The 22,636-nt window shown below is 44.6% G+C and overlaps 1 protein-coding gene across 1 annotated transcript; it reads right to left on the bottom strand.

Annotated features, from left to right (window-relative positions):
* Nucleotides 1-756: 756 nt before the first annotated feature.
* Nucleotides 757-21,467, bottom strand: HAUS1 (HAUS augmin like complex subunit 1). Its single transcript, XM_039542841.1, has 9 exons — nucleotides 21,317-21,467; nucleotides 16,018-16,192; nucleotides 9,477-9,612; nucleotides 7,920-8,054; nucleotides 6,877-7,000; nucleotides 6,465-6,530; nucleotides 4,988-5,059; nucleotides 2,655-2,702; nucleotides 757-1,055 (listed from the first exon to the last, which is right to left on the bottom strand). The coding sequence occupies exons 1-9, from the start codon at nucleotides 21,335-21,337 to the stop codon at nucleotides 972-974; spliced, it is 861 nt and encodes a 286-aa protein (XP_039398775.1). The 5' UTR covers nucleotides 21,338-21,467; the 3' UTR covers nucleotides 757-971.
* Between the last annotated feature and the right edge of the window lie 1,169 nt (nucleotides 21,468-22,636).

Below are 22,636 nucleotides of genomic sequence, written 5' to 3'. Positions count from 1 at the left end.
TGCAAACCTCACAGTTGAGGATATAGTCTAATTTGATTAGACTCCAGGGCAAGTAGAGACCCTCCTGGGGTCAATATTAGGAGATTTCAGCTCTAGGTCACTGATTCAAATCCAACCCAGGTGAGCAGTGAAAGCTGTTGCCAGCCAAAGGCTGTTCAGTGATCGATATGAAATGAGGAACTGAGCTCAGGGTGATGGCAGGCAGCCATCCATCCCACCAAAAAAAGGCATCCTGCTTGTTGGCTGGCTCCAGGGCTTGAATAGGCTATAGTGTGCTACGGCCTTACTACTCTCAGTGCCTTCCCAGTCAGTCACTTCAATTTCTGTCTGCAGCAGGCACCTGTTATGTTAAAGTGGGGAAAGTAATTAAGCTTTGTCTTAACAGCTAGAACTCTACATTCATTTTAAAAAAGGATTTGAAGAGAAGAGAAAAGTGATTGATGTTGGGTGAGGAGACTCATCTCACAAGACGCAATAACAAATGCTGTCTAGTTCCCCTTGACTCACCCAATAGAGGACTCTTCTAAGGTAGAGATCCAGAACCTGGCAGGGGAGAAGAAGAGACCAAGACTAACCAGAGAGCTTTCTGTCAAGCCCCAACTCCTTCCTCCCTCCCTTTTCCCCCAGTTGATTTAATTTAGTAAAACAGAAGATACCTAGTACAGAAATTTAACCAAACATGAAACTGCTTGTTTGCTGATTAGGTCACCATCTGGAGGTCATTTACCAGTTTTAGCTCATATTTATAAAAGTGGAAAGAGAAAGAAGCCTTGTTTTTATTATTCAGTCTTACAGAAAACAGAAATATACATATTTTTTACAAAACCAAAGCTATGAGAAACCATCAAAATCTGTGTGCTTGGAAGAAAGATGGCAAGTGTGCAGGCCCCAACAGTGAGGAATACACCACCATGTTTAGGAGTGCAAAAAGTCTGCCTTAAAAAAGAAGTCCTTTTCCCACACAGCTGACGTCAGGTAAATCGACGTTTGCTGGGCTCTGGTACTGACAGTGCCATCATGTCCACTTTACTGGAGAACTCAGCCTCAAGAGCATTCTAGAGGGAGAAAGAAACAAGAGAAATCAGTGGCAATGCAAATAACTTTTACATCACTGTTAGACAAATATGTCTCTAATGATCAACCCCACTGGACATCATTTGTATGCATTAACCCAAATAACTGAAGGAGCATTATTGGTGTGGGATGTTTACCAGTACTCAGTACAATGCATGGTTAGTTGAAAATATAATAGGTGACTCAGCATTTAGCAGCACATGAACAGAGAAAAATGAGTCATCATAAAAAGCCAAAAATTAGCATTACTAATCCGAATGATGAACCAAAAAGATATACAGTATTCTTTAATATTATGACAATGTTACATTGTTCCCAGGACAATCTCCAAATATCAAACCCTAATAAAGCATCCACTGTTATACTTATAGTCCACAAACAAACAAGTCTGGCTTGTAACATCTAGAGAGCTTATTGCCAGTGGCTAAAAGGCTAAATCACAGTAATTATTTCCAAACTGACACCATTGGTTCATGTTGTGTGATCCTCATGGTCCTTGGAATGCAACATTTTTAGAACCAAGCAGCTGGTGAATAGAGAGTCCATGACACAATCTCTTACAATGTGATGCACAGAACAGGAATATTGAAGAACCTTGTACTCTTGTTTTACTGAGATTAACATACAAATTCCACACATATACACAAAAACAGCAAAATGCTAGTCACATGTAGTGGGCTTTCCATCATGCTTGGAAGGGTTATAATAGACGCAGATAGGCTGCCAAAGCATATTACTAAGATGAAAAAACTCTCACCTGAAAAAGCCCTATCAGTGGTGAAGTGGGATCAAATTCATGAAATAAGTGCCTCACCATTGATCCTACTGGTACAGTCCAAAGAGATGGATGGTCTCATAATTGTGATCCTGACTGTTTAGGACCTTAATGATTATCAACATCTTCAATCAATTTCAATAGAAGCAAATAGGAAGCTAGTGCAAAAACTTAAGCACAGGTTTTATGTACACACTGGTCCATGACACTCAGGAGAAGGGCGGCTGCAGTCCTATGTGGACTTCAAAGGCAACCCTATATACAGCACTTAACAGCAATCAAGCCTGCAGAAGACAAAATGCATGGATGACCTTTGTGCAGTCTATTTTAGAGAGAAATGGCCATACTCCTGCCCAACTGCTGATTAAAAAATGCATTACAGGCCACAACTACCGTCTGAGAATCCAGCAGCAGTGATGTATCCAAAAGGGCCTAGAGATTGCAAAGCGTTTTAGCAAAAAACATCCTTGAAAGGTGGTACAAACACTTCCGCACAGTTCTTCAGAGCTATTTAGGTGATTAACTTCCACTCATTGCAGTGAGACTAAGGCATCTAAATAACTCTGAAAAGCTGGGCCATCCTTCAACATGTTCCTCCCTATCAACAAGAATCACTTCCATCTAATCTGAGCCACATTTTTACCCAGATCTTTATCTCTGGAGAGCATCAAGATTAGAATCTGAGGCAGATAAACCCGAACCTAATCATCATCAATGTTGGAGTTTTGGATTTTGGGGGGGGGGGGGAGAAAGGGAGAGAGCGCCAGGGTCCAATTAAATCTCTGTAAGCAACAAAAGCCCCTACCAGCTCCCGCTTTGCTTCTTCAATCTTCACTCGAGCAAGGGAAGGATTCTAAAAGAAAGAAAAATGGCATGTTAACCGCAAGTCGCAACAGTCCTACTTCAGCTTGAAACACAGGGCTTCTCCTCACCCAAACTATTTTAATAAAGGGTAGGAGAGGAGTGGGCAATAATCAAATGGTCTCCACGTGTTCCCCCAAGATGCAAAAAGTGCTGCAATTAAAGACACAGAACAACCCAAAATTTAATGGATTTTGAAAGAGCTTTTACAAAGCCTAATGTTAAAAGAAACATTTGCATGAAAAATTCACAAAGCTCTTTACCAAGATAGCCTGGCTTTAAGCATTCCCTGCAGTGTTTGCAGGCCAGATGCTGAATAGGACGGTGCCCACATGTCCACATAGCCTGCTTGTAGGAACACTCCTCTCCCGCTCAGCATCTCAGGCACTCAGCCAGTGGTGAGAGAAGCACAAAGGCTAAGGGGCAGGGCTGAGCCTTCCACATTCACTGAAAGCAAGATAGGGAAAATGGGAAGAATAAAAGCCAATTCTGGTGTCTCGAGTCCCTTGATAGAACCAAGCAAACTGCCTCTGGGGACTAGGATAGAGGGGGGTATGCAGAGGTCTTCCGGAGAGTATATCAACTCATCTAGATATTTGCCTAGTTTTACAAAAGGCTACATGAAAAGCTCTAGCAAAATCAGAACAAACTAATATTTCATATTGACAATGACTTGTTTATACTGCTCTATGTGTTATATCACTGTTTCACAACTAGGGGGGAGGAGGGGATTGCTATTTAGTTTATAATTACATGGTAAAAAGGAGAAAGGAAGCAATTTTTCAGTAATAGTGTGCTGGGACACTTTTGCATTTTTATGTCTGTTTTTTAAGCAAGTAGTTTTTAAGTGAGGTGAAACTTGGGGTATGCAAGACAAATCAGCCTCCTGAAAGGGGTCCAGTAGTCTGGAAAGGTTGGGAACCACTGATCTAAGGTGAGGGAGTCAGGCATGCAGCAAGGATTGTGTAGTAGGGGAACTCACTGCAAGGAGCGGGTTGGTGAAGACAAGAAGGATGGTCCAGTAGTTAGGGGCATTAGCTGAGGACCTGGGAGACCTGGATTCAGTTCCCTGTTCCAGCACAGCTCCCCATGTGACCTTGGGCAAGTCAATTAATGGCTCTGTGCCTCATTTCCCCATCTGAGATAGGGGATAATAGCACTTCCCTACCTCACAGGGTGCTGTGAGGATAAATACATTAAAGATTGAGAGGCATCCAGAGATTACAGTAATGGGGCCAGATAAATACGAGAGGTAGAACTGTGAATCTCGACAAATAGGTTCATTTAATAAATCACAATGCTACCCCCCCAATTGTGGCAGCATCTTCCCTATGTCCAAGAGGAAGAATCCCTCACTACTGATTTGAGAAAGGAACATGAATTTTGTGTTTCATCCACTTTTAGAGGAGCTCTGCAAGTGCTGCAGTTAGATTGTCCCCCAAACACCACATACAGGTGACCTGTCCACTTCATGCAAAGACAGGGTTTGGATACCTCTCACTTTGTGGATTAATAAACTACTGTTGGCTCTAATCTCTTCGAATAACTGTACAGTTGTTTACAGAGGTTCCCTTCACTGAACTCCAACTACTGCACAATGCTGTAACCGTTTATACTGCTACATAAATGATTAAACAGTAATGGTGGTATGTACCAGCAGATTCAAAGTTTGATGTATATACCTTTTAAAATGGTTGATAATCTTTGGAAAATAATTGTGCCACAGATTTTTGTTTTCCTCTCAACTTTTCCAGATAATTCACCTGATGCCTAGCTTATCCAACCAGTTTATTTGGGTTCAATTCCCATGCATTGTGGTAGGAGAGAGCAAAATCTACCTAGTGGAACTATTTAAACATCCTTCTATTTAAGCAAAATCCTTCGTCTAGACAATTCATTAAGGGACGTACACAGAGTTTGGAAACAGCATAACTGTGAGCCTGTCAACTCATTGCAACAGAATTTATTTACATTTTGATGTCTATATATATCTAAAATATTTCAGCTACAAAACATCCCCTGAAGTTAATTTGACAGTGAAATTAATGCCTAAGTTATAGCACCTAAAGAGAAGTAATTTCATATATATATATATATATATATATATATATATATATATATATATATATATATATATATATATATATATATATACACACACACATATATACACATATATATATATATATATATATATATATATATACACACACACACACACACACACACAGGATACCAGATGATAGTAGTAGTAGTAGTAGTAGAAGAAATAATTACAGGAGTTAAGTCCAAGTAGGACTCCAGTTTCTTCTTCAAAGGCACAGTCTGTTGCTTTAGTTCAGTCAGTTTCTGTGAAAAGAGCAATGCACCATGTTATATTTCTGCAATCTAATTTGGTATAAGTGATGCAAATCAGTAAAACAAAGCATTTACGAATTTCCAAATGGTTTATGCTGCATAGATTTTAAGGGAGCCCATCGTTGCCGTAATTCTGATTAAGGATCTATAACTCTTCCCAGGATTTAATATTCCAACAATTTTATTCAGTCAAATCCAGTTGAAGTTTTATACTGAAGTAAAAATACACATTTTTGCATTACCCTTATGAAAAAAATACGTCTTTTCATACAGTGTACCATTTGGTGGCTGTTCGCTGGTCTGTGGTGATCTCAATCTATGACCCAGTGGACAGGTGTCCACGTCACAGAAAAACACCTTCGCAATGGGCATTATCTGAGACCCTTGCTGGTGATCTCAGCACAGGCCAAGACTGAATAGATCACTAAGAATGAGTTACACACTAACACCTAGAGGCTGCCCTGTCAGAACAGGGCTGAGCCACATAGGTGGGACAGTGTGGGGAACCTTCCACCACCACTTTTGGTGCTGTAACCATTCAGTACACAAAGAGAAGAGTTAACTTGAGGATTACTAATCAAGCAACTTTCACCATCACTAAAGCCATTTAAAAATCCAAGATAAACCTATGATGCAGTAATTTACACCCCCTTCACCCCAAATATTTGTTCAGCACTCTGCAAAACAGATAAAAGAACACTGTCAAGTCAAACTTGCCCCCATATTTAGGCTCTATTAGATAACAAGTTTTAACAAAACCAAGACCTACATAGAAGTTTCTATGATTTTTTTAAATTTAAGATTTCAATGGGAACATTTTTCAACCAGCATTTTGCAATCCAAATACTGCCAAACAATGCTAGTTCATGACATCCACACAAAGTGAAACTGACTAGGCTATATTCATCATTCAAACTAACTAATAAGCAAGAAATAAAACAACACAAATGGCAAAAAGCACATTACACGTTTGGATTTCTCTCTGTTATAGTAACAGGGTGATATTAGTGTTGTGACAGCAGAAAGAACAGACTCAGACAGACGACATGTGCAGAAGCAAAGAGCTGGAGAATCCACAATTAGAAACACAGGAAACATGTTTTTTTAAAAATGAAAGTAATTGTGACAGTGTCTCTAACAAATTACACCATTATTATCTTACAGTATTCACAATTATATCCAAAAATGTTATGTTCACCTAAAACTGGAGGTGGCCTCAGGATGTAAAATTTGTATCAGAGGCATTTGGATGTGGATGTTAGTTTGGGCCTCTCTCTAACATACACATGTACTCAAATATCCATATGAATAAATGTTATTTCTTTAAAACTATCCAAACAAATGCTGATTCACATGCACCACTTCAGAAATGTCCCTCTTGTCACAACACACCCACCTCTGAGAGGCTCACTAATGACTGATGTGTCAAGGAAGGATCCATCCCTCTTGCAGAAAGCTGTTCCTACAAGAGAAAAAACAGTTTGTACAGCACACTCTGCTCCTCTACTGAACAGTGTACAATACATTATTCATAGCAAAACTTTAAACAGAAAATGCATAGAGATATTCTGATGCTTACTTGTATTTTAACATAAGCAGGGAAAAAGAAAAAAAAGTCAACTAGAGAAAGAATTTACTGCTGTTTTAAGTGTTAATCTCCAAGCAACTTTAACTGTGGAGTCAGTGGCTAATGAAACATGCATAAGAAGCTCCAAAGATGTCTCTAATAGTGAAACCATACATTTTGGGGCCCAATTTGACACGATCACGTATTCCTTCAATACTGGTAGAAGACGTTTATCACCAACCTCTGCAGCCTTTATCCTGAATTTGAAGTCCTCAGATTTATCCTTCAGGAACTTCATGTTCTGGGTTCGGCTGTCAGCTTTGGCTTTTTCCATTGCCAGATGTTCTTCTGTTTTTTTAAGGTCCCTTTAAGAAGAAAATTGTGGTGAATGTATGTGGCTTATTAACCTTCAGCCAAATTAACACTCTCAAGTAAACACCCACAGGAGGGACAGAGTTTCACACTCAGTCTCTCCACCAGCTTAATTATTGGTGGAATGAAATTTCCACGTGCACAGATACCCCACAGATTCCCAAGACCCTAGGATATTCCTACTGCTAGCAGGGCATCTGCATGAAAAGCCAGGACATCTATACAACAACTGATACTAATAACCTGGTGGATCACTAGAACAGATTAGTTAGTAGAGAATCTAGGAATACAACTGTTAAGTGACTTAACTAAAATCATGCAGTGTGGTAATGGCAGAGCCGAGACAAGTACACAGGAATGCTAGGTCTACGACATTAACTAGGCTGCTGCTGCTATCAGTGCCACAATAGTTAGAGTAAACTCTAACGCCCCTCATTGTCGTATCCAAGCACTTCAATGTAAATTAAATCTGCATGGTGAGGTTGCTGGTGGACTTAGTGGAATTTTATAATCTTTTGGTTAAAGAAGATTCTTCTTGGGAATCTTTTTTGTTCTAACCCAGTCCCTTATTTTTAATCACTAAACCACACTGCTCATGCTCAGAAAAATACGCTCACTTTGAACTTATGCACAAAGCAGTAAGTGGGAGATGCAGGCATGTACTTGTGAGCACTATTCATCCCATAATATTTAATTTCATCATTGTCGGCTTGGGATTTTTAAACCTTTTTCGACTATCTGAAGTCAATTTTCTGCAAGGACCTTGACTAGTGGTTTAAATTGCTGTGAAGTAGAGCAATATTGAACTGAATATTCCGATAGCCTTGTTACTATTCATAGACAATAAAGTTGCTGAGAACAGGAGACCAGCAAACCCCATTCAGCTCTTTCCCCTTCTCCCCCACTACTCACTCTTGGAGATGTTTTTCCAACACCAGAGCTGCAGTTAGCTTTTTCCTAAGGCTGGTCAATTCAAGCTCCATTTCTCTGTTTCTTGATTCCGTCGCATGTAAATCTGAGGTCAAATCATTGATAGCGGGGATGAAGCTAATGAAACAAGAGATTTCATTGATCTGTTTAGAAGTCAACTCCGCCGAAGCTCAGGGTTATATAATCCCTTATTTTCTTTCACACTTTCCATAAACTTTTTGTAGGACTGTTCTCAAATAATGGCAAATCTGATAACAGTTAGGTCTGTCTAAACGATCTTACAATCCAAATAGCTAAGAACTTCTATAAGCCAGGGTTTGACAATGTACACAAAATTCAAAATAGCTTAACATTTTAATTGCTATGCCATACACATTTATACAGCTCCTTTTATCATGAAGCATTTCACAAGCTATAAACATGCACTAACTGAACTGCAACCGCTTTCGGGACAGATCATGGCATGCAGCCTGAGCACACCACACTGCACTGCACAACAGCTGGAGTAGGAAGGGCAGAACCAGAGGCAGAAAGGGACATTTTATCTAAAGGCACACAAAAAACCCCTACTTTCAGAGCCAGACTGAACCTCATTTTTGTAAGGTTTCATCTGAGAAATCGATGCAGGGTGCACAGCCAAATACTCCATTTAAATCTCTCCAAAAGGATGAGGGGCTGAGCAGACCCTGGCAGGTTTTAGGCAATCAGATTTGAAATACTGAGGTGTCCAACCTGTGGCTCCTGAGGGTGACTACATTAAGGAAAAGTCTATTTAATTAAGAATTGAATATGCAACCCCTGAAACCACATCCTGCAATTCTTCAGCAGAAACATCTGAATCAGCCAACCACTGCAGCTACCCACTGAAGCTATCAGTCCTTCTCTGCTGCAAGTGCTCAACAGCACCCCTGCTGGCCGCCTGCACCACCGCAGGAATAGGAAGTGAGAGTAACATTGACTATTCCGTTGCCTGCTTCTCGGCTGGCTCTGGGGGCCCCAGGAAGAGCAGGACAGCAGCTAGACTGGCTCCCTCTGGGCCTATGGAAGTGGCTAGCAAAGGATGGCTCCCACTCCCACACACAATGACTCAGAGCAGCCCAAGAGGTGGGAAAAAGAGGAGAAGCTGGGAATGAGCAGCCAGTTACAGCTCCCTGATTCTTTAGCTGAGTCCAGGTTGGAGTAGTCTGGGAGCTGCTGTAAATTGTGCCTGCTAGCATAAGAGCCCCCAGGGAGGGACCATATGCCAGCAAGGGATAGCTGGAGTGCAGCATCCTTCAACTACTCCCCCTCCCCACCCTTGACCTACCGCAGGGAGTATAGGGAGGGAGGAAGGAGTAGGAGATGGCCATTTCATCTCTACATCCACTGGGAACTCCCCCATCACAGAATTCTGGGTGCTTTCCACTCACTTTGTGCTGCATAAGTGACACAAAGAAGTGGAACAGGGCAGAAAATTGGCCCCAGAGAACTGATTGTGGCCTCAAGCTGAGAAGGTTGGACACCACTGACCGAGACTTCAGCAAACTGTGGAAGAATTACCTTGCTAGGGAAGTGTCCCTTGTTTCAAGCGCCATTGCACTGTCTACCAATGCGTTCAGATAGCTGGTGCCTGCGCTAGAGAGACTGTTGAAGGAAAGATTCACACTCTCCATGAGAAGATCCTGTAGATAGTTGACTGAAAAAAACAAATAGTTACTTTCATTTAATATTTGTCACAGGTGTGCATGGGACTATACACATTTAGAATACAAAGTCTCTGCTTCAAGGTGCTTACAGTCTAATCAGACACAAAAGACACTTTAAGGTTCAATGTTCTGTGCTCCATTTTGTAAGTATTACATAAACAATCTATTGGCTGGATCTTAAAAAGAGTCCTACAAAAAGTAGGAACTAGGTCAAACTACAAAGGATGGATATAAACAAATAACACAAGTATGTAGGGACAAAATTAGAAAGGTCAAGGCACAAAACAAGATTAAACTAGCTAGCGACATAAAGGATAACAAGAAAACATTCTACAAATGCATTTACAGCAGTTCTCAAACTGTGGGTTGGGACCTCAAAGTGTGTGGCAATCCCATTTTAATGGGGGTCATCAGGGCCAGCTTTAGACTTGCTGGGACACAGGGTTGACGCTGAAGCCTGAGCACCACCCTCACCCGGGGAGGCGAGGATGAGGCTGCGGCCCCTTTTCCCCATCCCCATGGTGGTAGGGTCAGGCTCCAGCCCTCCCCCAGGGTCATAAAGTAACTGTTGTCAGAACGGGGTGGCGGTGCAGTAAAGTTTGAGAATCCCCGAAGCAAGACGACGACTAAGGACAGGTTAGGCCCATTACTTGATTGGGGGGGGCGCAATAACAGAAAAGGTGGAAATGGCAGAAGTGCTAAATGACTTTCTTGTTTCAGTTTTCACTAAAAAGGTTAGTAGTGACTGGATGTGAATGCTCGTGAAAATGAGGTAGGATCAGAGGTTAAAATAGGGAAAGAAAAAATTACAAATTACTTAGGCTTGGTCTACACAGGGGGGAATTGACCTAAGATACACAACTTCAGCTATGAGAATAGTGTAGCTGAAGTCGACGTATCTTAGGTCAACTTGCCTCGCATCCTCACGGCGCGGGGTCAACTGCTGCCACTCCCCCGTCGACTCCGCTTCCGCCTCTCGCCGCGGTGGAGTACAGGAGTCAACGGCAAAGCGATCGGGGATCAATTTATCACATATACACTAGACGCGATAAATCAATCCCCGATCGGTGGGTAGTGATCGATCTATCCGGGAAGTAGTGTAGATGTACCCTTAGACAAGTTAGATGTCTTCAAGTCACAAGGGTCTGATGAAATGCATCCTAGAATATTCAAGGAGCTGACAGAGCAGATATCTGAGCCATTAGCGATTATCTTTCAAAAGTAATGGAAGACTGGAGAGATTTCAGAGGACTGGAAAAGGGCAAATATAGTGCCAATCTATAAAAAGGGAAATACAGACAATTTAGGGAATTACAGACCAGTCAGCTTAACTTCAGTACCCAGAAAGATAATGGAGCAAATAATTAAGCAATCAACTTGCAAAAACCTAGAAGATAATAAGGTGATAAGTAACAGTCAACATGGATTTGCCAAGAACAAGCTGAACCTAATAGCTTTCTTTGACAGGGTAACAAACCTTCTGGATGGATGCGGGGGAGTGGTAGATGTGGCATATTTTGACTGTAGTAAGCCTTTTGATACTGTCTCACAAGATCTCCTCATAAACAAACTACGGATAGAGCTACTATAAGGTGGGTGCATAACTGGTTGGAAAACTGTTCCCAGAGAGTAGTTATCAGTGGTTCAGTCATGCTGGAAGGGCATATTCAATGGGGTCCCGCAGGGATCAGTTCTGGGTCCAGTTCTGTTCCATATGTTCACCAGTGATTTAGATAACAGCATAGAGAGCACACTTATAAAGTTTGCGGATGATACCAAACTGTGCATGATTGCAAGTGCTTTGGAGGATAGGATTAAAATTCAAAATGATCTGGACAAAAACTGGAAGTAAATAGGATGAAATTCAATAAGGACACTCCACTTAGGAAGGAACAATCAGTCGCACGCATACAAAAGGGGAAATGACTGCCTAGGAAAGAGTATTGCAGAAAGGGATCTGGGGGTCATAGTGGATCATAAGCTAAATATGTGTGAACAATGTAACATTGTTGCAAAAAAAGCAAATATCATTCTGGGATGTATTAGCAGGAGTGTTGTAAGCAAGACACAAGAAGTAATTCTGCTCTATTCCATGCTGTTTAGGCCTCAACTGGAACATTGTGTCCAGTTCTGGACATCACATTTCAGGAAGGATGTGGACAAATTGGAGGAAGTCTAGGGAAGAGCAACAAAAATTATTAAAGGTCTAGAAAATATGACCTATGAGAGAAGATTGAAAAAATTGGATTTGTTTAGTCTGGAGAAGAGAAGACTCAGAGGAGACGATAACTTTTTATGTACTTGAAAACTGTTGTTACAAGGAGGTGGGAGGTAAATTGTTCTCGTTAACCTCTGAGGACAGACAAGCAGCAATGGCTTAAATTGAAGCAAGGGCAGTTTAGGAAAAAATTCCTAATTGTCAGGGTAGGTAAGCAATGGAATAAATTGCCTAGGGAGGTTGTAGAATCTCCATAATTGGAGATTTTTAAGAGCAGGTTAGACAAACACCTCTCAGGGATAGTCTAAATAATACTTAGTCCTGCCAAGAGTGTAGGGGACTGGACTAGATGACCTCTCGAGGTCCCTTTCAGTCCTACAAGTCTATGATTCATTGGGAGACTACACAGGAAAAAACATATTTTTGGGAGTGATAGGAAAGAAGAAAAAAATTCTCCTCCATATAGTATCAGAATTCTTATGATATCATAAACTTATAGAATCCTACCTAATTAAAACCTTGCAACTGGTTTTTATTTAGTATATGAAATGTTAAAATAAGAATGATTACGGTGCCCTGAGTTGCATGGTAACTCCACCAGAGAGGTCCTTTGGGGCCATCTGCCTGTCCCAAGTCAGGGTAAAGGAGGAGGGTTGGGCGTGGGGCTAGCAACTCCACCCTGTAAAAATCAGCTTGCTACAGAAACGCCAACAATAGAGTTAACAGAGACTTTTAGCCTGGAAAAAGAAGGGTCTTCAACTCGAAGATGCATGACGCTGGGTGGTGAAAGCCGCCACTAAGCCGATCACCCTTCTTGCAGCCAGGAGGATTACCATCGGCACATGGAACGTGAGGACCATGTACGAGTCAGGAAAGACGGCGCAGGTTGCAGCAGAGATGAGGAGCAACAACCTGACCCTACTAGGCATTAGCGAGACAAGATGGACGCAAGCTGGACAGAGACGACTGTTGACAGGAGAGCTGTTGCTGTATTCAGGACATGAAGAGAGCGACGCACACCACACACAGGGAGTAGGCTTCATGTTGTCCAAGCAGGCACAGAGAGCACTGATTGGTTGGGAGGCACATGGTCCCAGGATCATCACAGCATCCTTCAAAACTAAAATGAAGAGGATTAAGATGAATGTTGTTCAGTGCTACGCTCCAACCAATGACAGTGAAGAGGAGGACAAAGACTACTTTTACAACAGACTCCAGAAAATATTAGAGACTCTCCCAGACAAAGACATTACCATCCTTATGGGAGACTTTAATGCCAAAATTGGACCTGATAACACAGGATACGAACAAGTCATGGGGACCCATGCTCTGGGAGAGATGAGTGAGAATGGAGAGAGATTTGTGGATCTGTGTGCACTTAACAATCTGGTCATAGGAGGCAGCATCTTTCCTCACAAGCGGATCCACAAGAGTACCTGGTATCGCCAGCAGGCATGACAGAAAACCAGATCGACCATGTCTGCATTAGCAAGAAGTTCAGAAGATCCTTGCAGGACGTTAGAGTTAGAAGAGGAGCAGGCGTGGCGTCCGACCATCACTTAGTGGTGGCCAGATTGAAGCTGAAGCTGAAGAAGAACTGGATAGACGCCAGACAGAAGAGCGAAGTACAACGTCAACCTTCTGAAGGACCATAAGACCAAGGAAGATTTTGGATTGACGCTGAAGAATAAGTTTTCAGTACTACAGGATCGGTCTGAGGAAGAGGAAGACAGTGTACTCAATAGATGGCAGAAAGTGAGAGACACACTTAGGTCAGCATGCCAGGAAGTGCTTGGAATTAAGAAACACCAGCAGAAAGAGTGGATCACAGCAGAGTCCTTGACAAAGATAGAAGACAGAAAGAAGAAGAAGGCAGCAGTCAACAACAGCAGGACTAGAGCAGCAAAGGCCAAAGCTCAAAAGAGTATGCTGAAGCCCACAGAGCAGTGAAGAGGAATATTAGGAAGGACAAGAGAGATTATGTGGATGGACTGGCAGCAGAAGCAGAGCAGGCAGCATACAGCGGTAACATGAAACAGCTGCGACTGTCTGGAAAGTTCAGCAAGCCAGAACGTCCCGTTAAAGACAAGCAGGGAAAGTCTATAACAGGAATAGAACTACAGATGAACAGATGGGCGGAGCACTTTGAGGAACTCCTGAACAGACCAGCACCACCAAATCCACCAGACATCGACCCAGCCAACGAGGACCTCCCAATCAATTGCGATAAACCAACCAGAGACGAGATCAGAAAAGCCATCACCATGATGAAGAACAGGAAGGCGGCTGGACCTGACGATATCCCAGCAGAGGCCCTGAAAGCAGACCTGGATGCCTCAGTGGAAATGCTGTACCCTCTTTGAGAAAATATGGGAAGAAGAAGTGATTCCGGCTGACTGGAAAGAGGGATATCTCATCAAAATCCCCAAGAAAGGAGACCTCAGCAACTGTGCCAACTATAGAGGAATCACACTCCTGTCAGTGCCAGGGAAGGTCTTCAACCGAGTCCTCTTAGAGAGAATGAAGGATGCCATCGATCCACAGCTACGAGATGAACAGGCAGGTTTCCGGCAGAACAGATCATGCACGGACCAGATAGCAACGCTCCGCATCATAGTCGAGCAGTCTATGGAGTGGAACTCCTCGTTGTACATCAACTTTGTTGACTATGAGAAAGCATTCGATAGCGTGGATCGAGAGACCCTCTGGAAGCTCCTTCGCACTATGGCATCCCAGCAAAGGTGGTCAACCTGATCAAGAATTCACATACACTGTAGAGTGATCCATGGAGGGCAGCTCACAAACAGCTTCCAGGTGCGAACCGAGTCAGACAAGGATGCTTGTTGTCACCACTTCTCTTTCTTCGTCATCGATTGGATTATGAAGACATCCACTTACAAGCGTAGGAATGGAATCCAATGGTCATTGTGGACCCAGCTTGATGACCTGGACTTCGACCTTGCACTCCTTTCGCACAGTAAACAGCAGATGCAAGAGAAGACCAACGTAGTGGCAGCCACGTCATCACAGGTTGGCCTCAACATCCACAAGGACAAGACCAAGATCCTTAGGATCAATTCCATCAGCCAGTCACACTGAATGGAAGCCCCTGGAAGAAGTGCAGTCCTTCACCTACCTAGGTAGCATCATCGACCAGCAGGGTGGCACACAAAGTAAGGATTGGTAAGGCAAGAGCAGCCTTCTTACAGCTCAAGAACATCTGGAGCTCCAGAGAGCTGTCTTTGGCAATAAAGATTCGACTGTTCAACTCCAACGTGAAATCAGTCTTACTGTATGGAGCTGAAACCTGGAGGACAACCAAAACAACCACCAGGAAGATCCAGACCTTCATTAATAGCTGCCTCAGAAGGATTCTCCAGATCCGCTGGCCAGACACCATCAGTAACATCCACCTCTTGGAGAGGACCCATCAACTCCCAGCAGAGGAAGAAATTAGAAGGAGAAGGTGGGGCTGGATAGGACATACACCAGCCAACCAACATCACCAGACAGGCACTGCAGTGGAACCCCAAGGCAACCTTCAGGTTGATAGCAAAAATGGGCTATACCTGGAACCAGCTAGAGAGAATGGCCCAGGATAGAAGACTATGGAGATCTGTTGTTGGCGGCCCATACCCCGGTTGGGGTGACGGGCATGAATGAATGAATGAATGAGTTGCATGGTCACTCCAGAAATACTGACTGCTGTTCTCCACTTTATCCAATGCTCACTCCCTATGATTAGCTAAGGAGTTGCTAAATAACATCGCTGCTGTTTCAGAATTTTAAATTGCTTCCCTCAGTTGGAGATAAACATTGGCTCAGACACTTGAGATCAACACTAACCCTGCCCCCCACCCTTGGCACAGCACTGAAATAGAGATGCTGTATGTACATCTAGTTGGCAGTGTAGGAAGTTCAGCAGCTAAGATGCTTGTCAGCCTTTACAGCCTGGTCAAGTTGATTTAAGAATTGTTGTTGGCCAATCTGATGTCACTGTTGGGAGAAAAGCATTTGTGTATGACAATATATAGCTGGAATTCAGGGAAATCTGAGCCTATTGCTACTTTTTCACACTTCTTATAAAATATTACAGCGAGTAGTAAAGAGAAACCCTATAGGGTCACTTAGAAAAAGGCGCTTTTACTGTAACTGGAGTTTGAAGCACCAAGCTCACCTTCTGACTCATATTCTGCAGTCTTCTGTTTCATGTCATCTATCACGAGGGAGACATCCCTGTCTCTGGTTTCATTGCATTCCACAAGCTCATATAAAATATCAACAGTCCGTGAATTCACTTCGTATTGTGGAATGGGTTGATCCCCAAATGTCCTTTTTAGCCATAAAGTAACCTGCCAGGAAAGTGGGAGTAAAGAAGGTAAATGGTTTAATTTAAGGAAGGGGAATTAAATATCACACAAGAGAACTGGAATGTAGAGCCATCAGCCACAAATCTTACTCCTGTCTGAGGGGTTTTGTCTTCACTAGACTTTTTTTTTTTGTGGGTTGGGGGGAGTGTGTGTGTGGGGGGGTATCTTCTATTGTTGCACCACCATTGGTTGTAGCAATGGTAGAAGCACAAATGTAGACTGGAAGAACAGGGTTCACCCTCAAATATAGTCTGCTGGTTGGATCATTAGCTTCCCTGTCCGGGTACTGACAGGGAGCACGACACGAATGCTTATCCATGTCACCCTTTGCAACATGAAGAAGCACATGAAGCTCACATGCAAAATGGGGTAAGACTTCAGGACAACGCTCTCACAAGACAATGAAATAGTAGACTACAAGTGGTAAAATCTAACAGTCTGGAATTTCCAATACTATGCAAAAACTGTTTGGCATGCTAACATAGATAACGCTAAACAGTTTCTAAGGTACGTTGTGATTGAATTCAGTTCATGGTCAATTCATATTTAAAGAAATTATTTAAAACCATAATTGGCTTTTAGGCAACCCAGTTACCCCTCCAGCAAGTGGTGTTAAATAGTTTTTCTTAAGCATTCAACTGTAGCTTTGATTAGAAGCTGTTTGGCTGATCTGCTCTAGGCTCATCTGCTCTAGTCAGACAAACAGGCAGAACACATTGTGGCTCCTGTTACCATAGTATCTCAGCATCCCACACTGTTTTGTATTTACCCTATCAACAGCCCTGTGAAATAAGAGGATGTTATTCTGATTTTACAAATGAGGAACAAAGAACCAGATCCTCAAACTTCCTCCAGGGACGTTAGGACCCTAAATACCTTTAAGGATCAGGAGTCTAATTGACTTACCCAAAGTCACATAGGAAGTCTGTGGCAGAGTAGGATTTGAACCTAGGTCTCTCATATCCCAGAGTAGTGCTCTAACCACTGAACTATTCTTCCTGTCAGCTTAGCCTGAAATGGTTTTATATTGAGTTTAAATGTTGATAACAGATGGATTATTGTGGGACATTAAAGAGGACAAAAGACATTGGTTGTTTTGTCCCCCTCATTCTAAAAACAAGCCATGCAAGTGGATTCCTCCCATCAGCTGAGCTTGCAGCTCAGAGCACAATGGAGGAGGGGGAGAAAGACACCTAAGAAGAAAAAACTGGATCTCTATGCTGCTTAAAGTCTGAGGAACAAGGTTTTCTAAGCATAAACAAGAGGTCCACAGCCTCTTAGCCTGGGTTAGTCCTAAAGCAATAGTTTTCAACCTTTTATTATTTATGGATCCCAAACTAATTTTGAATGGAGATGCAGACCCCATTTGAAGTTCAACCTGTAGTCCGTGGACCCTACCATAGAAGTCTTAGACTGAAAACTGACTGAACAGAATTCAGCTATCAATGTTGTGTGTTCTTGGCAGGGCATTTGACGTAGTGAGAGAAAGGGTGCTAAACTGTGGGCTTCTATGGTAATGACAACACTTCCAGGGTTCTGACAACAGGGGAGGGGGGGGGGGGAAGAGGAGAGGAGTGTGTGTGTGAAGGGGGAAGGATTCACATACTTTTGATTCAAACTTTATTTTCATAGTCACCTTTTGCGGACCCCTTAAATATAGTCTGCAGAACCCCCAGGGTCTGCAAGGGCATATAGAACTTGTTGAATACAGAAGCTTCTATTACCTTTGGAAACTTAAGACTGTAACTCATTTGGGTGTGAATGTTCACCTGCTTTAATTTTATAAATAACTCGTTTCCTTTTCCTACTTAATATATTTTGTACAGTTTATTATAAGATTGGCTACAAGCATCATCTCTGGTGTAAGATCTAATGGTCTTTGATGACCTGGGATAAGTAACTGATCCTTTGAGACTAGGTGTAACCTGAATATCGCTGTGATTCTTGGTGTAAGGAACCATCTATCACAAAGGTAAGCTTAGCTGAATGGCAAGATAGTGCCCAAGGGGACTGTCTGTGACTGCATGTTAAGGCTGTACAGTAACTCCTCATTTAAAATCGTCCTGGTTAACGTTGTTTCGTTATGTTGCTGATCAATTAGGGAACAGTCTCGTTTAAAGTTGTGTAATGTTCCCTTCTCACATCATTTGGCAGCCGCCTACTTTGTCCACTGCTTGCAGGAAGAGCAGCCCATTGCAGCTAGCTAGTGGGGGCTTGGAACCAGGGTGAACCGGCAGCTCCTGCATCATCTCCCCACTCCCTTAAGTTCCCTGTGCAGCAGCTTCCCAGCAGGCTAGCAATTGCTGGCAGTTCAGCTGTCCCTCCCGCCACTGCCATGTGCTGCTCCTGCCTGCTGCCTTGGAGCTGTTCCCCAAGACTCCTGTTTGCTGTGCGGGGCGGGGGGAGGGGGGGAGGAAGAGGGGGGCTGTCAGGGTGTCCCCCACCCCTCTGCTCCCCCCGACCCCATCTTCCATAGAGCGGGGGGGGGGGGGGGACCACATGACAGGGCTCAGGACGGAGGGAGCTTGCTGGCAGCAGCTGGGGTCTCAGCAAGCTGATCTAATTAACAAAGCAGTGTACTTAAGAGTAGGGTCAGCGAAATGTGCATCTCTCTCTCTCTCTCACACACATGGTGTGTGTCTCTGTCTCTATTGGCAATGCTATCTCCCGGCCCTCCATTCCTGCTGCCTTGTAGAGCGTGAGAGTTAACCTTGAGGGCTCAGCCAATTGCTAGATCATTTTAGCAGTAAGGCATTCCCTGGGAAATATCCCACCCTCCGACTCCTCCACCTCAACCAAGCTTCACAATCATCTCACTGTGTACCAGTATTAAATTGTTTGTTTAAAATGTATATATAGAGAGAGAGAGAGAGTGAGTGAGAGAGAGAGTGTGTGTGTGTGTAATATAGTCTTTTGTCCAGTGAAAATTTTTTCCCTGTAACCTAATCCCCTCGTTTACATGAATTCTTATAGGGAAATTGGATTCGCTTATCATTTCGTTTAAAGTCACGTTTTTCAGGAACATAACTACAATGTTAAGTGAGGAGTTACTGTATAGCATCTGAGGCACTTACACTTGATATATGTTTGGTGTAATCTAATTATAGAACTCTCAAACAATTTGGTGTTTGTGTTCTCCTTCCTAACAGTCTGCCCTGAGTCTGGTACTCCTGTTTTTGAGTCACTGCAGGCAACTTTACATCAGCAAATCACAATTTTCTGACACATAAGATCTATCTTAATAGTATAGTACCTTAAACCTGCTAAGGCTACCAGCCCAGACATCATTTAAGGCACACTGAATTAGGGCTGACTATTTTTTTAAATGGGATTTTGCTTTGTTTTAAACATTCCCCTTCCTTTTCTTCCAGTTACAAACATAATAAGAAAGCAGGGTTTTTAGTTTAATGCTCCAGACAAACAGGAGGTAGGAAAGCACTTATCTAGGATAACACAGGTGTACACCAGCCTATGCTACTGAAGTGGGATGCGGAAGTTGCATCCCCTATTCTTCCTGAGCACAAATATCTACTTCTCTACAAAAACGTTTGTGCAAACCACAATGTCTAGTTAAACATAGCTCATAAGCTACAGAGTTCCTATCTCCCAAAATTGTTGAGAGGGGTCAGAGGGCTTCGAGTAAGCCCAAGTGACCCCATCCATCAGTAAGTAATATACAGAGTAGGATAATTATGAATGTACCCCTCCACATTCCATAGGAGAAGTGGATATTTGCAGCACACTTGGGGAAGGGAGAGGAGAGGAGGAAGGCCCTGAGGAGATTTGGGGCACACAGTGGAGAAATGGGGATTTCAGGCACACACCAGGAGCAAGGGAGACCACACGGGGAGAATATTTAGCGCGCACACACCAGGGAGCAGGAGAGGTCTGGGATGGAAGAATATTTAGGGCACACACCAAAGAGAGGCAGCCAGGTGGCAAGGGAATATTTGGGGCACACAGTGGGGACTGGGGCATGGGCGGGCCATTAGGGGTTACAGAGTGGAGATGGAGCACAGGCGAGCACATGGGGACTCCACTGGGGGCACATAGTGGGGACAGAGACATGGGCCAGGGGGGCCATTGGGGGCACACAGCAAGGACAGAGAGGCATTGAGGGCACATATCAGAGACAGGGCACGGGCTGGAGAACCACTGCAGGCACACAGCAGGGACTGGGCCACAGGCCCATTGAGAGCACACACCAGGGACCAGGGCACTGGGGGGCACACAGCCAGAAACTGTAGAAAACCAGGGGCAAACATTGGGGGGGGGGCGGAGGGCATTGGGAGAACATAGACAGGAGCTGGGAGCCATGGGCTGGGAGGGAAGTGGGGGCAAACCCGGGGGGGGGCACTGGCAGGGTGCAGCAGGGGGGGCATGGGCTGGGTGGAAGTGGAGGCAAACCCCTGGGGGGCACTGGGAGCAGGGAGCTGGAGGGCATGGGCTGGGGGGACGCAAAGGCAAACCCTGGGGGGGCATTAGGAGCGGGTGGGGCATGGCCTGGGGGGACACGGAGGCAAACCCCGGGGGGGCACTGGGAGCGGGGGAGCCCATGGCCTAGGGGACGTGAAGACAAACCCCGGGGGGGCATTGGGAGCATGCAGCGGGGGGGGCACGAGCTGGGGGGACGCGGAGGCAAACCCCGGGGGGGCATTGGGAGCGGGGGGCACAAGCTGGGGGATGCGGAGACAAACCCCGGGGGGAGCATTGAGAGCGGGGGGGCCCATGGCCTGGGAGACCCGGAGGCAAACCCCAGGGGGGCATTGGGAGCAGGAGGGCACGAGCTGGGGGACGCAGAGGCAAACCCCCGGGGGGGGGCATTGGGAGCGTGCAGCGGGAGGGGGGCACGGGCTGGGGGGACGCGGAGGCAAACCCCGGCCGGGGGAAGGCAGGCAGGCACGGGGGATGGGGACGAGCGTGGGCGCACGGCGAGGAAGAAGCCAGAGGGCACGGGGGGCGCACGGTGCGGAGGGGCCATGAGGCGGGGCGCGCACGGTGCGGAGGAGTATCCCGGCCAGGCGGACTCGGGCCGGACACGTCCCTCTCTGTGGGGACCCCCTAAGGGCTGTCAGTCAGGGGCAGCGCCCGCGCGGTGACCGTTACCCGTCTGAGCTTCTCCTCCATCCCGGCCTCCGCCGCTTGAATCCCGCCTCCTTCCCGTCAGCCTCCGCGCACTGCCTCAGCCGGCACTGAGGGAAACGAGGCCGCTAACAGATGACCTCAGTGCCGCGGCGCTTGCTGGGAGTTGTAGTTCGCAGCGGGTGTCCTTCTCTCAGACTCCGCCCCTCCCTAAACCACGCCCAGAATGGACTGACAGACTGGTGGCAGCTCCCCTTGTCCTCCTAGAGGCAGCACACGAGGGTCCTGGGCTGTGACCCTCTGTCTAAAACGAGGGATCTCGCCTTGCTCAGTCTGGGCAAGAAGAATGTTGCAGAATTCGCAAAAGCCCCATGTCACGTTACAGTACCGTAACCAAGACCCCAGCGGGGAACCTGTCACTGTGATGGTGTGTCGACACAGAGTCATGAAATCTGTCACCATGTCAGGATATAGGTCATCTCCCCTGCCCCCCTCCAAAAAAACCCACTGTTGTATCACAATGTATTGATGCTGTCAGGAAACCCATCACCATGTCCTGGCGTGGTGACATGGTGTCCCAAAATCTTGTGATTGTACCCTAGTGTCATTTTCAGGAAAATGTCATGTCTTCTCCCAGTGACAGGAAAACCATCACCATGTTAAGGTAATAATTGGAGATATACCAATCTCCTAGAACTGGAAGGGACCTTTGTTGGGGACTTTAACCCCGACAGCGAAATTCGTTGTCTGTTCACAAAGAGACAGCCAACACCAGCAAGGTCCGATCAAAAGCCTTTTATTGACAAGTGCATGCATCAACAAAAGGCCGCTCGTCTCCAGTGAGAACCAGGCCCTTTTTACAGCTTAGCATTAGCCTATATAGACAGTTTTATTACGTCATACATCACTCACTTGAGCAAAACCCACCCCCCTTTGTTTAACAACTTAAAACTAGACACTTTTAATATACACACATGCCTAGACTTTATGTCTACAACTTTAGATTATTAATTATCTATTAACAACACCCAAAAGTTAGAAATACAGGGGAGTTTTTAAACAAACCTATAACTCAACCAAAAGTTAGAATCTGAACCGTGGGATGCTAGAGTTCCTTATCAGCTCTTCAAACACTGTCCTTAGCACAGCTAATGGTATGCCAGCCATGCAATCCCTGGTTTATCTCAGGCTTGTCTCATGTTTTCCAGGGCTCTGTTAAACAATGCTGCTTTTCAATACTTTTCCACTCTGGGATTATCCAAAACCTTTGCTAGCCTGATTTCAGTCAGGTTAGCATAACTATTTTATCTGCTATATTTTCATTCAGGCCTAACACCTTGAAAG

This window comes from Mauremys reevesii, linkage group 6 (genome assembly GCF_016161935.1).
Source record: "Mauremys reevesii isolate NIE-2019 linkage group 6, ASM1616193v1, whole genome shotgun sequence".
Classification (NCBI taxonomy): Eukaryota; Metazoa; Chordata; order Testudines; family Geoemydidae; genus Mauremys; species Mauremys reevesii.
This window is presented reverse-complemented; position numbering and strand designations above follow the sequence as displayed.